The sequence below is a fragment of the Penicillium griseofulvum genome (genome assembly GCF_001561935.1).
Source record: "Penicillium griseofulvum strain PG3 chromosome Unknown contig_11, whole genome shotgun sequence".
In the NCBI taxonomy this organism is placed as follows: domain Eukaryota; kingdom Fungi; phylum Ascomycota; class Eurotiomycetes; order Eurotiales; family Aspergillaceae; genus Penicillium; species Penicillium griseofulvum.
The window spans coordinates 731,716-744,695 of NW_024467432.1; the positions used below are offsets into that span (position 1 = coordinate 731,716).

The 12,980-nt window shown below is 48.3% G+C and overlaps 6 protein-coding genes across 6 annotated transcripts; 4 read left to right on the forward strand and 2 right to left on the reverse strand.

The window, feature by feature from the left end:
• Positions 1–39: 39 nt before the first annotated feature.
• Positions 40–780, forward strand: PGRI_087960 (E2 SUMO-conjugating protein UBC9; the record flags this gene model as incomplete). The annotated part of the gene is made up of 3 exons (XM_040796510.1): positions 40–74; positions 166–419; positions 527–780. 3 exons carry the CDS (start codon positions 40–42, stop codon positions 778–780), a joined length of 543 nt encoding a protein of 180 aa, XP_040651048.1.
• A 1,485-nt stretch (positions 781–2,265) lies between these two features.
• Positions 2,266–4,502, forward strand: PGRI_087970 (asparagine synthetase B; the record flags this gene model as incomplete). The annotated part of the gene is made up of 9 exons (XM_040796511.1): positions 2,266–2,291; positions 2,360–2,410; positions 2,495–2,520; positions 2,592–2,618; positions 2,677–2,712; positions 2,774–2,922; positions 2,982–4,240; positions 4,299–4,403; positions 4,460–4,502. The coding sequence occupies 9 exons, from the start codon at positions 2,266–2,268 to the stop codon at positions 4,500–4,502; spliced, it is 1,722 nt and encodes a 573-aa protein (XP_040651049.1).
• Positions 4,503–4,846: 344 nt separating this feature from the next.
• Positions 4,847–6,119, forward strand: PGRI_087980 (porin; the record flags this gene model as incomplete). The annotated part of the gene is made up of 5 exons (XM_040796512.1): positions 4,847–4,894; positions 4,950–4,983; positions 5,048–5,136; positions 5,195–5,893; positions 5,970–6,119. The coding sequence occupies 5 exons, from the start codon at positions 4,847–4,849 to the stop codon at positions 6,117–6,119; spliced, it is 1,020 nt and encodes a 339-aa protein (XP_040651050.1).
• Positions 6,120–6,528: 409 nt separating this feature from the next.
• Positions 6,529–7,538, reverse strand: PGRI_087990 (uncharacterized protein; the record flags this gene model as incomplete). Its single annotated transcript, XM_040796513.1, has 2 exons — positions 6,529–7,210; positions 7,288–7,538. The coding sequence occupies 2 exons, from the start codon at positions 7,536–7,538 to the stop codon at positions 6,529–6,531; spliced, it is 933 nt and encodes a 310-aa protein (XP_040651051.1).
• A 1,595-nt stretch (positions 7,539–9,133) lies between these two features.
• On the forward strand, positions 9,134–10,381 carry PGRI_088000 (ankyrin repeat domain-containing protein; the record flags this gene model as incomplete). The annotated part of the gene is made up of 1 exon (XM_040796514.1): positions 9,134–10,381. One exon carries the CDS (start codon positions 9,134–9,136, stop codon positions 10,379–10,381), a length of 1,248 nt encoding a protein of 415 aa, XP_040651052.1.
• A 204-nt stretch (positions 10,382–10,585) lies between these two features.
• PGRI_088010 (ankyrin repeat domain-containing protein) lies at positions 10,586–12,781 on the reverse strand (the record flags this gene model as incomplete). Its single annotated transcript, XM_040796515.1, has 1 exon — positions 10,586–12,781. The coding sequence occupies one exon, from the start codon at positions 12,779–12,781 to the stop codon at positions 10,586–10,588; it is 2,196 nt and encodes a 731-aa protein (XP_040651053.1).
• Between the last annotated feature and the right edge of the window lie 199 nt (positions 12,782–12,980).

The following is a 12,980-nucleotide window of genomic DNA, read 5'->3' on the forward strand; positions in this document are numbered from 1 at the left end:
AGTCAACCTCGTTCAGCTACCCGCTGAACACTATCCGAGATGTCGTTGTGCCAGAACCGTCTCCAAGAAGAGCGGTAAGCATATTTCTTATCTAAGAGATTCCGCGATTTGCGCATCACTTGCGCTACACCCTTACCTCTCACTAACCTCTATGGATTCCCCCAGAAAGCAATGGCGTCGCGATCATCCATTTGGCTTTGTCGCAAAGCCGAAACGTGCCCCGCAGGGCGGCCTGGACCTGAAGAACTGGGAATGTGCCATTCCAGGAAAGGCTAATACTCTCTGGGAAGGTGGTCTTTTCAAAATTGACTTGATTTTTCCCGATGGTGAGCGGCGCAATACATCCATGACCACCGAAGATCCTTATACTAATCTAGATTCTTTCATGCTTCTAGAATATCCTACCAAGCCCCCCAAATGTATGTATCTCATTTGCGATATACTTTCGTGCTAGCTTTTCGGGATAGAACTTCTGCTGGGAGCTATCACTATGGCTTTTTGTGACAATCTCATACTAACTGTTTAGGCAAATTCACACCACCACTGTTCCACCCCAATGTTTACCCTTCTGGAACGGTTTGCCTGTCAATTTTGAATGAGGAGGAGGGCTGGCGACCTGCTATCACTATTAAGCAGCTCTTGCTTGGCATCCAGGATCTCTTGGATGACCCGAACCCCGAGTCACCTGCACAGGCTGATGCCTACAACCTCTTCAAGAAGGACCGTCCTGCCTACGAGCGCAAGGTTCGCATTGCTGTCAAAGAAAACCAGCCCAATTAAGACACCGGCCGAATCAGGCTTTGAGTTACCCAAGCGTAAACAGCGATGGCGCTGCATGGGTCATTTACTTTTTTCTATTCTTTCAGCATGGGATACTGGGCAGATTGTGGGCAGATTATGCATTTATTGTTTAATGAAGGAAGCAACTTTTGCTTTTCTATCGCGAGCATGGCGTTGCTACATATCCCAATGGATGGCGTTTTCTGGGATTAGGGTCATTCAAAAACAATGATACCACATACATGCTCCTTGCCGGGATGCTTAGGCTTGCCATGTATCTAGTACATAATGACTCTCGCAGAAGAAATTTCAATGTACTTACTTGCTCCCGTGCATAGGTAAAATCATCTAGCCAACACAACCTCATTGTGCTGATGGAATGAACCCATGGTGGGTGTCCTGCGGAGCATTCAACTTGAATTTTTAATTAGCAAGATACTCGCGAGGTACCTACTCGATGGACTAAAAATCAAACGGGCCAACTTTCTTCATTTGAAATCCCGAAAATTGAGTACTGCGTCATATCTACCAATGTAGCTAGAGTTATAACATACACCAAGGCACCACTGTAAACTAGATTCTTCCACCACTTCAGTATTGAATCGTGTAGAACTCAATGATACCATCCCGTTCTGTTTTTGAGGCCCAAAATGAGAGGTGAGAAGAGACATATGAGCCCCTCATGTAAAAAAGATCTCACCACATCACCAATACAATCCTGGTGGGTCTTACATAGATCTTTATAGGTGATGAGTCTGATCTCGCCTTCAGTGTCTCCGACTTTTTCTCTCTAGAACTGACTCTTCTAGCTATCTTTATAACAGAAAATTATTTAATGATTATATGCTAATAGTAGGGTAATAATACGAGCGTTTTTCGAATATCAATAAACACCGAGATATCTTTCTTAGTAACACAGTGTGATAGTCTTCCCGAGAGCTCTGAATGATCTTTAGAATCCTAGGACCCTAGAACAAGTGGTAATTTGAAGAATGCCTATGTTGCCGATTGATACCTGAAATCCCCCGCGGGTAACTGAGCAAATAATTAGATGAATCATTGGCATAGACTTATTTAAGGAGGTCTTGGCTAGGGCTATAGTTCATGGTGGGGGTATACTAGTCACGTGATGTTAAACCAATATCACTCTCTAGGGACTTCCTGTCAGACTGAGACAGACTAATAAGAATATAAACCGACAAAAGGGAACCACTAATATAACTACATATTCAGCCACAGTAGTAAAACTCTTTTAACATATAGAAAAGCTGGGCCAATGATCCAGGGTTGTTATCTTATCGGTGAGTCAAAGACTTGCCGACATCGCCCCTCGCCCCGCCGGGAGGGCACCGGGGCAAATTTGAAAAAAATCGCCGTTCTAAGGTTCCCCATATAACCGGACGATTAGTCAATTGCTACCCTTCTTCCCGAATCTCTCCTCCTTAATTGATCTTCACCTCTACCCACAGTTCCCAATTGCCCATCATGTGTGGAATTTTCGCGTGCCACCAGTGCGTCATGTCTTACCCTAACTCCCGCTGGGATGTCAATTTGGGGAATACTAACCAGGGTCCTATAGTCACCCCGATGTGCAAAAGTTCAAGCCTACGGCTTTGCGCATGGCCAAGGCGTGAGTATCTCAATTTCTCCCCCTCAATTGCTACAATTTGCAATTCCCAATAAAACATGTCGCTGACTCGTCTCTGGATTATAGTGTGCGCCATCGCGGTCCCGATTGGAGTGAGTCACCGAGTTACAACATCGCGCAGTATATGTGGGGATTATAGGGTTAACAAAAAGTCTTCTAACAGGTGGAAACTTCTGCGCTGAGAGCACTAGTGAGTTGATACGCGATAGCTTTGGTGTCGGCATGGTATGCTAACGTGTGATTCATAGTCCTGGCGCACGAGCGTCTGAGCATCGTCGGTGTTGGTACGTGGTCCTGTGAACAATCAGCAATTCGAAAATCCAGTTGCTAACACTATCTTCTTAGACTCCGGTGCCCAGCCCCTCGTCAACGAGGATAGCACCCTCGCCCTCGCCGTCAACGGTGAGATCTACAACCACCGCCTGATTCGCAAGAACCTTCACCACAAGTACAACTTCAAGACGCACTCTGATTGCGAAGTTATCATCCCCTTGGTACGTCAGGCGCAGTATAACGGAATCCGAGTTGGAGTGGAAATGCTGATATATACTAGTATGAGGAGTACGGCCTCGATGCCCCCAAGCACCTCGATGGCATGTTCTCTTGGGTTCTGTGGGATAAGAAGCAGGACCGCGTTGTTGCTGCTCGTGATCCCATTGGTATCACCAGTTTCTACCTTGGTCGTTCCTCGTCTACTCCCGGCGCCGTCTACTTTGCCTCTGAGCTTAAGTGTCTGCACCCCGTCTGTGACGACATCATTGCCTTCCCCCCCGGCCACATCTATGACTCCAAGACCGACTCCCTGACCCGCTACTTCGAGCCTAAGTGGTGGGACCCCGCCAACGTTCCCTCCACCCCGGTTGACTACAAGGTGATCCGTCACAGCCTTGAGAAGGCTGTCCGCAAGCGCCTGATGGCCGAAGTGCCCTACGGTGTTTTGCTGTCTGGTGGTCTGGACTCCAGCTTGGTCGCGTCGATCGCTCAGCGTGAGACCCTCCGCATGGCCGAAGCTGCCCGCAACGCGCCTAAGACCGAGACTGTGGACGGTGAGTTGGTTGGTATCGATGACGACAACGAGCTGTCGACCGTCACCACCTTCCAGCAGCTGCACTCATTCTCCATCGGTCTCCCCGGTGCCCCCGATACTGCTGCTGCCATTGAGGTCGCCAAGTTCCTCGGCACCAAGCACCACCCCTTCACCTTCACTGTTAAGGATGGCATCGATGCCCTCTCTGACGTGATCTACCACCTCGAGACCTACGATGTAACTACCATCCGTGCCTCTACTCCCATGTACTTGCTCTCCCGCAAGATCAAGGCCATGGGTGTCAAGATGGTTCTGAGTGGTGAGGGTTCCGACGAGATCTTCGGTGGATACCTCTACTTCCACGCTGCCCCCAACCGTGAGGAGCTCCACAAGGAGACCGTCCGCCGTGTCAAGAACTTGCACTTGGCCGATTGCCTCCGTGCCAACAAGTCCACCTCCGCATGGGGTCTTGAGGCCCGTGTTCCTTTCCTCGACAAGGAGTTCCTCGAGACCTGCATGGGTGTTGACCCCCAGGACAAGATGATTACCCCCGAGCGTATCGAGAAGCACATGCTGCGCAAGGCCTTCGACACCACCGATGAGCCTGAGACCGCTGCCTACTTGCCCGACAAGATCCTCTGGCGTCAGAAGGAGCAGTTCAGCGATGGTGTTGGCTACAGCTGGATTGATGGCCTGAAGGATGAGGCCGAGCGCCAAATCACCGACGAGATGATGAAGAACCCTAAGCCAGAATGGGGCACTGACGTTCCCGACACCAAGGAGGCGTATGTTTCCCACTTTCTTGCGTTTTATAGTATTGTTGAAGACTAACTTCGGGTATAGATACTGGTACCGCACCATGTTCGATGAGCACTTCCCTCCCTACTGTGCCGGCACTGTCGAGCGCTGGACCCCTACCTGGTCCAAGCAGACCGACCCCAGTGGAAGGTAAGCTATTCTTCTTTTTTATTCCTTTTCTGATTTTCTCTAACCATCCTTCACAGAGCCATCGCCATCCACAACCAGAAGTATGAGAAGTCGGAGTAAAAAAGTCCGCAAGAATAGACAAAAAGGATCTGAACTTTTCTGATTTAGCATTTTCTTTGGGGGATATAGTACCGGATTAGATTGTATATACCCTTTTTTTGGTATATTGTCGGTATAATGTTATGATCTCAATATTTATTTTTCGTTCCTAGACCACGTGATCTTGCCCAAACATTACCGGCGGGCTTTCCCGGCAGCCGGCCAGCCGCCAATCACCGCCCTCCCACTAACCCGTGCTAAGCCCCTAGGTTCCCCCAACATCATCACAACTCTTCTTTTCCCTCCTTCATCTCTTCATAGAACCTCTTTCCCTCTCCATCTTCAATTAGACTACTCTCGTCAATATGTCTGCCCCCGCTGCTTTCTCCGATATCGCTAAGGCGACCAACGATGTACGCAAAACTGTTGAGGACAAAATTCAGAACCTTGGCTAATACATTCAAATAGCTCCTGAACAAGGATTTCTACCACTCCGCTGCCGGTTTGTTTACCCATCTCATTGCACCACTCATTGAAGCTTAAATAACTGATCAAAAACGTTTTAGCCAACCTTGAGGTTAAGTCCAAGGCCCCCAACGGTGTCACCTTCACCGTCAAGGGAAAGTCCGCTCACGAGGGCCCTATTGCTGGTCAGGTTCGTTGGATATCATTTACAACTTCTTTACGCAAATTGCTAACTCGTTCGCCTATAGCTCGAGGCCAAATACGTTGATGCGCCCACTGGTAAAAGCCCCTTCCACAATGAACCTCCAGATCCCGGCGCGCACAAAGGCCGTCTTATGCGATTGATGTTCGGATGCAATATTCCAATAGCGCGCCGGGTGAAACTTTACATATCTTCGGATGCTATACTGCACAGGATTACGCTAATATGCTCACCCCGATCAGGCCTCACCCTCACCCAGGCTTGGACCACCGCCAACGCTCTTGACACCAAGCTCGAGCTCGACAACAACATCGCCAAGGGCCTTAAGGCTGAGATCCTGACCCAGTACCAGCCCGCTAAGCAGTCCAAGGGCGCCAAGCTCAACCTGTACTTCAAGCAGCCCAACCTGAACGCCCGTGCGTTCTTCGATCTCCTGAACGGCCCCACCGCCAACTTCGACGCTGTTCTCGGCCACGAGGGCTTCCTCGTCGGTGCTGAGGGTGGCTACGACGTCAACAAGGCCGCCATCACCAAGTACTCCGCTGCCGTCGGCTACAGCGTCGCCCAGTACTCCGCTGCCATCACCGCCAGCAACAACCTGTCCCTCTTCTCCGCCAGCTACTACCACCGCGTCAACGCTCAGGTTGAGGCCGGTGCCAAGGCTTCTTGGGACTCCACCTCCGGTAACGCCGTCGGCCTCGAGGTCGCCAGCAAGTACCGCCTGGACCCCTCTTCCTTCGCCAAGGTTCGTTTTACCAGTTTGAAGTCCTTATATGGCTATTGTGAATCACGACTAATCGCGCAATTTTCTCGCAATATAGGCTAAGATCAACGACCGTGGTATCGCCGCTCTGGCTTACAACGTCCTGCTCCGCCCTGGTGTCACCCTCGGCCTCGGTGCCTCTTTCGATACCCAGAACCTGAACCAGGCTGCCCACAAGGTCGGCGCCAGCTTCACCTTCGAGGCTTAAGCGTCTGGATCTCTAGACTTCCAGGAACCTGACAGATGACCTACCATCTTTTGGGAAAATTCGTGTAAACTTCAGTTACTAGTTCACTCGTCTTGCTGATTCGCCTGAACGATGATTATGGTAGCGGGGGTTGCTTCCAGATAATAACCATGTGTGTTAGATCTTTCTGTTCGATCACCCTTTTGTATATCAAATCCAACTGTTTCCTTTGTTGATCTATCCGATTGATTCATACGATCTAAATCATTGCGGGGTCCTGGTGGCCTTGTAAGAGTAGGAGTAAGTACATCAACCTGTGATGTACTTGAACTTGAACTATGTATACGGAGTACTATGTATGTATATACAAGAGACTACAGGTACCCAGGGCTCTATATTCCAGGAATGCAAAAAAAAAAAAAAATCACCATCAAGACGACAAAGTCCTCTGCTTCTTTTTCTTCTCTCCGTCCTTGGGGACCGACCGCCAGAGATCCACCACAACAATCATAACAATCAAACACCCCGAACAAAGAAAGAACCTTGAAACCGTCTGATCAATCCTGGGATCATCCCTATCCTCATCAATCCTCCTAGCCCCCTGTCTCCTCTCCTTCCTCCTCTTATCCTCAGCCGACTGCGTCCGGAAATGACCCTGCGCATTAAAATGATTCAGCGGATTCCGACGAATAAAACCCTCCCAATCCTCCGGGTCAGCATTTTTCGCGCCAGCGCCAGCGCCAGCCCCAAACCCCGCCCCAGCACTACCAGCTGCCCATCCCTGCGCCTGTCTCCCCGTATTACCATACCCACCCTGCTCGTAGAAACTCGGCGGCGCACCGCGGAATGGAGTACGCCGCTTGCTCAATCCGCTGGCGGGCCGCGAGCCGGCGTAGCTGCTGTGGCTGCCCATCGGGTGCTGGTGGGTGTGGGTTTGGCCGTGGGAGGCATGTTGTGGAGTATGGAAGCCGTGGTCACGGTCGTAGACTGCGCGTTTTGAGACGTTGCCGAGGACGTTGTAGGCGGCGGAAATGCGGGCGAAGCGTTGACTTGCGTCTGGGTCTGTGCGATTGCGGTCTGGGTGGTGGCGCATGGAGAGGGCGTAGAATTGTCTAGGAGATTCGGAAGTATTAGATAAATGCGGGATTGAGAGCGAGAGATGGGGGAAGGGTGTTAAATGTGGGCGTACTTTTTGATCTCCGCTGCTGATGCGGTCGTGGGGACATTGAGGATTTCGTAGAAGTTTGGCTCGCGGGCCCGGGCTCGAGCTGGATTGCTGGTTGAGAAGAAGGATATAGGTAGCCTTGAAAGCTGTTTGGGTCGTTGATGTTGGTGTAATTGTGGTCGGAGCGGTTGGGTTGAGATGCTTCGGTAGGTTGAAGGGGAGGAAGAGAGGGTCACGCGCGGACAGAGGATTGCTGTTACTTGAGGTGGAGGCATTGTTGTGTATCTGGATGGCGTGGCATTGAAATTAAAAGGAGAATAAGGGCCCGGGGTAGAGGGGAGAAGTGTTAGAGAAAGAAGCGGGAGAAGGGAGGTCGGATATGAAGATCGGAGTGGCGTCACTGCGGTTCGAAGTTGATCGACTCTATCATTTTACTACACTCATTCCTGACGGGTTATACAGTATAGCACCGATATTTTCTGCTTTCTCTTATCTCTCAAAATAACACATTCAAATATAATTTACAGCCAGCTGGGCAGCTACAATGAGCTCCAGCCCGCGGGCTGATGATCAGATTAGATAAGAGATCGAAGCCCTGATGCCATTTCGGGCATCAACTCCTTGATCCAATGAAAACACTCCTTGGCTAGCCTAAGATACCTGAGGATCCACATGTTGCTAGATTCTTGTTTCTTTCGTTTCAGGAGGTTGCTTGTGCTCTTCATGAGCTCCCACTCGGTGATATACCCTGTGTGCTGCTCTTGGGGTTTCTGGGTTGGTTACGGGACTGGGTCCCTCAGCACGGAGACGACTACCATTCCTGTGTTTTACTAATATGCGATCTTTGAGACATTTGATGGATGCCAAGTACCGGCTAAATCGAGGTTTCTTTTTGATGAGATCTTCGGGTCTAATTTCTGTCCAAAACCCTACGATGCTCTGTGCATCAGGAATAAGGTATGTGAAAGTAAATTTCATATCACGGGGTTTTGGAGATTGGTTTGTTGGTGCTATGGTCCAGATGATGAGGGTCTCAAGGTCAAGGGATATGGTAAGTATACTTCAAGCGCTTTGAAACCGACAAATGTATGGTGGATAGCGACGGTGCAAGACAATCGTATTACACAGGTGCCAGGGCCTCCTGTTCAAAACAATAATTAGCGTCTCCGCATTTTGCTTATCCTGCTGTCTCATATTCGCTTCGAATTTCCAACGGCGCTTACGCCGCTGGGCGAGAGACTCCTACTCTAACATGTCAAGAGTCTCAGTCGGAAAATAGACCTTGAATTAAGACTTCTATCGATGGAATCACGTTCTCACGGTTGTGCGATTAATTATTCTTGAAAATTCGGATTCGCCGAAAGGAATGGGTTAAGATAATCATACTCGGGGTGATACATATACTTTTTCACCTGCTTGGCGCTATTCTAAGAAGTAGAGAGCTCACGTTGAATTTGAAGCTCGTCTACTACATTAAATAATCATTGGAGCCTTTGTACCAGTAAACATGTCTTTGTATTTATCGCTATTCTCTACATACAAATAGACAACGAAATACCATAGCGGCTATCCACGCCTTCAAACACCCCGACTTCTTTCGCATATAGAAGTATAGAACCATTGATATACCCTTGGAAGGTAAAATTTGACCTCAAGACCAAATAGCTACACACAATCACGCGTTGGCTTGAAACACTGGCTCCATTCAACACAAGACACTATACGACACAGATCCTAGGAGAGACTTATAAGTCCTCTCGTACCCCGTCGAATAAATTGAGGTCTGGATAATTGCCTACTACCTGAGCCAAACAGCTTCTTCTCCCCTTGAAATAGACATCCCCTTCTCAACAATCGAACAACGCCGAACATGATGACTCTTCTAGAAATGGCCAATGAGACCCTGTTGAAAATTTCCCTCTATCTCGACTATCGTGATCTCAGCGCGTTTGTGCGGGTCAATCGCCACTTCTATGCTTTGTCAAACAAGAATCTTTACAGCTCACTCGCTAAGGATTCACCCGGAAAAGCGATAGCATGGGCAGCCAACACAGGGAACCAAGCTAGCGCCCAAAAGCTGTTGCAGATGTGCGGCTTAAAGATACTAGATGAATTCTTCTCTGAAGACCGAGAACCAATAGTCATCGCCGCGTCGAATGGACATACCCGTCTTGTCCAACTATTTCTTCCCCACTGTATTCAGCAGGATACCGAAAAGAAGGAAGATCTAGTCAGAAAAACGCTTGATGCTGCAATCAGGAAAGACCATATTGCAGTAGTCAAGCTGCTCCTCGAAGACAAGGCCGATTTCAACCTAAACGCCATGAGCAAAAATGCCGTAGCTCCTTTATGCACTGCTGTCGAAATGGGGAAGGTTTCAATGGTTGAGATTTTCCTTGAGCACAATTACTGTGACCTCAACACCAGTGACCTGGATGATATGACGCCTCTAGCCCTTGCTGCTTCTGGGCCACCATCGTCCGCAAATCTAGACATTGCACGACTCTTGCTAGAGGCTAGCCCAGGTCTGTATAGAGATCCCGAACTGTTACTCAAAGCCGCGCGATCAGACAACATGCCCGTCATGAAGTTCCTTCTAGCGAACAACTTCAATTGGAGGCGACTGGAATGGTTTGATATCTTGTCTGAATTCTCTCAACTGAGGCGGAAAGACCACGAGGTGGGGTCATTGCTGCTGAGCTGGATGAATGTCGACAGCATCATGGAAATTGGTAGCCTTCAACGTTGTTATCTCTTGAGGGGAGCGATTGTCAATGGGTTCGAAGAGCTATTGGAAAAGTTGCTGATTGAGTCGACTGTCCTCGATGAAGACCTTCATCCAAACATCCGGACGCACCGTTTTTGTCATTTGAGTTTGGCTGTCTGCCATAACCAATATAAGTCTGTTGAGCTCTTACTCAAGCATCACGCTGACCCTAATGGCAAAGGCAAGTGTCGACCGATACAATTTGCTCTCGAAAGAGTCAAGGATGATAAAATCGTGAGACTGCTACTTCATCATGGAGCGACATACGATCCAGAAAAGTGGGTTGGGACGTCCGAACACTGTGATTTAATGAATTCTCGTATGGCTAAAGTGCAAAAGGAGACCTGTTAATCAGGACCTATAGTTATACATGTGATATGGAAATTGTATATAGTATGTTACTCTAGAATTCAATTCAAACTACAGATTTACTTAAGCCATGACTTATTCAGCATATTTATTTGCTAGTATTAGAGAGTACTTCTCTACTGTTCAAGACTCTTGTAGACGAATATCAAATAATAAGCTATATACCTACCTAGGAACTCAATCTGACTATTCGCTAGGATAATGGTAAACCTTGCGCCAATAATAATCCCAGAGAATCCTTTGGATGGTCAAAGAAGGTTGTTTCTTGTCCCAATTTCTGCAAGTAAGGCAGCAAGAATCGTCCATTGACTTGGACGTGGCCGTCACTGCCAATAATACATGAGACTTGATTGTACTGATCGGAACGGTTTGACCAACGTATTCTAGCAACATCTTGACCAATTTGATATCATTTCTCTTTGCAGCCAGGTTTAAGGCGGATATTCCACTTTTGTTCCGAAAGAGAGGATCGGCCCCTTTATCCAATAGAAGCTTTGCTGCCGGCACTTCGTAGTTGTGTTCGAGATGGTGCCTAAATGGATCCCCACTTATATCCTCTTCTGTACGCTTGGTGAAGTCGACAAAATATTCAATATCGCTAATGTTCTGACTAGCTATCCCCGAAACCGTGCAGAGCAAAGGCGTGTGATTGGAGGAGCCAATTGGCTGGTTGAGCTGTGCCCCACGTTCTAGCAAAAGATCAATTGCAGTTTCCGCGGCATTTCGATCTTTCGCCTGAGCCGCGAGAGCGAGGAGTGTACTGCCTCGGTTTTGGTCATATTTCAATGACATGCCGAGTGTACCATGATCTGAGCCCTGCACATCTAGACTAAAGCCCGCATCCAAAAATATCCTCAAGATAGGCACATTAGCTAACATAGCAGCACAGGCCAGCGCGCGGCAGTGTCCAACACAATCCGGTCGCAGTTGTACTCCATGATCTAGGAGTAACTTGAAGACCGCCTCTCCTCCTAAGACTGCGAGTAGAATTGCTAGCCCATCGTTCGCTAAGGCAATATCTTCGATTGGGGGATTGGAAGTCTCAAAAAGCATTTGGAGGATTTCCACTTTGCCCAGATAGAGTGCTCTGTTGAAAAGGAAACGATTTCTATACTCTGACTCAAGCTTAACAGCAAAGCCTTTGTTAATAAGGTACTTTACGACATCGTCGTGGCTTCGGTCAAGAGCGAGAACCATTGGAGGGAGGCAGGCATCGGGATCCCATTCTCCATCCATTTCTCCATCCATTCCTCTCTCAAGAACCGATGGATAAGAGACGGCGCAATCAAGAGATGCGTCCTGTTGAAGCAACAACTCGATCATTCCGATATTGCCAGATGCAACAGCAAGACCCATAATATAATCATGGTTATGCTCAAAAGCCCGCCGTCCGAGGGCAGGCGCAGTAACTAATAGTCTCTTCATCAGCTCCTCAAAACCACCAGTTGCAGCGGCACAGAGAAGCTTATATCGTACAGATTCACTAAAATGGATTGTGCTGTCCAAATCAATCTTCTCCAGGAGGAAAGCCGCCATTCTCTTTTGATGCTCGGCAATCCGGACAACCATGTCGAGGATGACTTCGGTATCAAGAGTAATCCCTTGTTCGAATGCATAGTTGATGAACGCCTCATTGCCGGTTTCCAAGGCAAGTGAGAATGGAGATTGGTCTGACATTTCTGACATGATGTCAGCCCCAGCATCAACTAAAAGACGGACAATTTCCATAGTTGTGTTTGTAGCAGGAGCCGCGGCAACATAATGCAAAGGGGCCTCAAGATACATATTGGGATTACAACCTTCTGCAAGCAGAAGTTTGATGATCGGAATATGCCTCTTCATGACTGCTAAGCATAATAATAAGTCGCACACCTGACTTTTCTTGTCCATATAGCGTTTAGTGCTTCTGGTACATCCACGTTCAATCAAGAGACCGACAACTGAGGTGTGACCCTCCATCACTGAGGCGGACAATGATTTTCCGAGGGAAATAAAGTGATCAAGATCATAGCAGCAGAGGAAAAAGTGTTCACAGATCTCTAGAAGTGGGTCCATTCCGTGGTCGAGGAGCATTCGGACAATATCAAAATGGCCATTCTTTGCAGCCATCATCATAGGGTCCATGGAGGAGTCGGTGAAACTATGATCATCATAAATCAACGCGTCTGCATCTAGCAGCTTGCGAACACATATTTCCTTCCCGTTCGCCGCAGCCCATGCCAGAGGTTGGGCGGACTCCGTCTTGAGTAGTTGGTGGACTCTGTCTTTCAACAAAGTATATAGAAGAGGATGGCATTGGTAGAGGGAACCAAGATCGTAGACAAATTCTAGATACGAACATACCTCTAGTAGCAGTTCAGCGGGGAGTTGAAGAAGCGACATGGCTTAATAGTAGACACAGATGTCTGACCTGAGTTGAAGTCTACAAAGTGACTTGAAGGTTGTCATCATGAGGGCAACTTGTCGTAGTCTATCACGGGAATACTCAAGCTCCGGTGCCTCTTTGAGTATTCCCGAGCTGGAAACAACATTTCCGCCAAGCGCCAAGAAAATCTCCAAAAAAATTGTCTTATCTTATCAG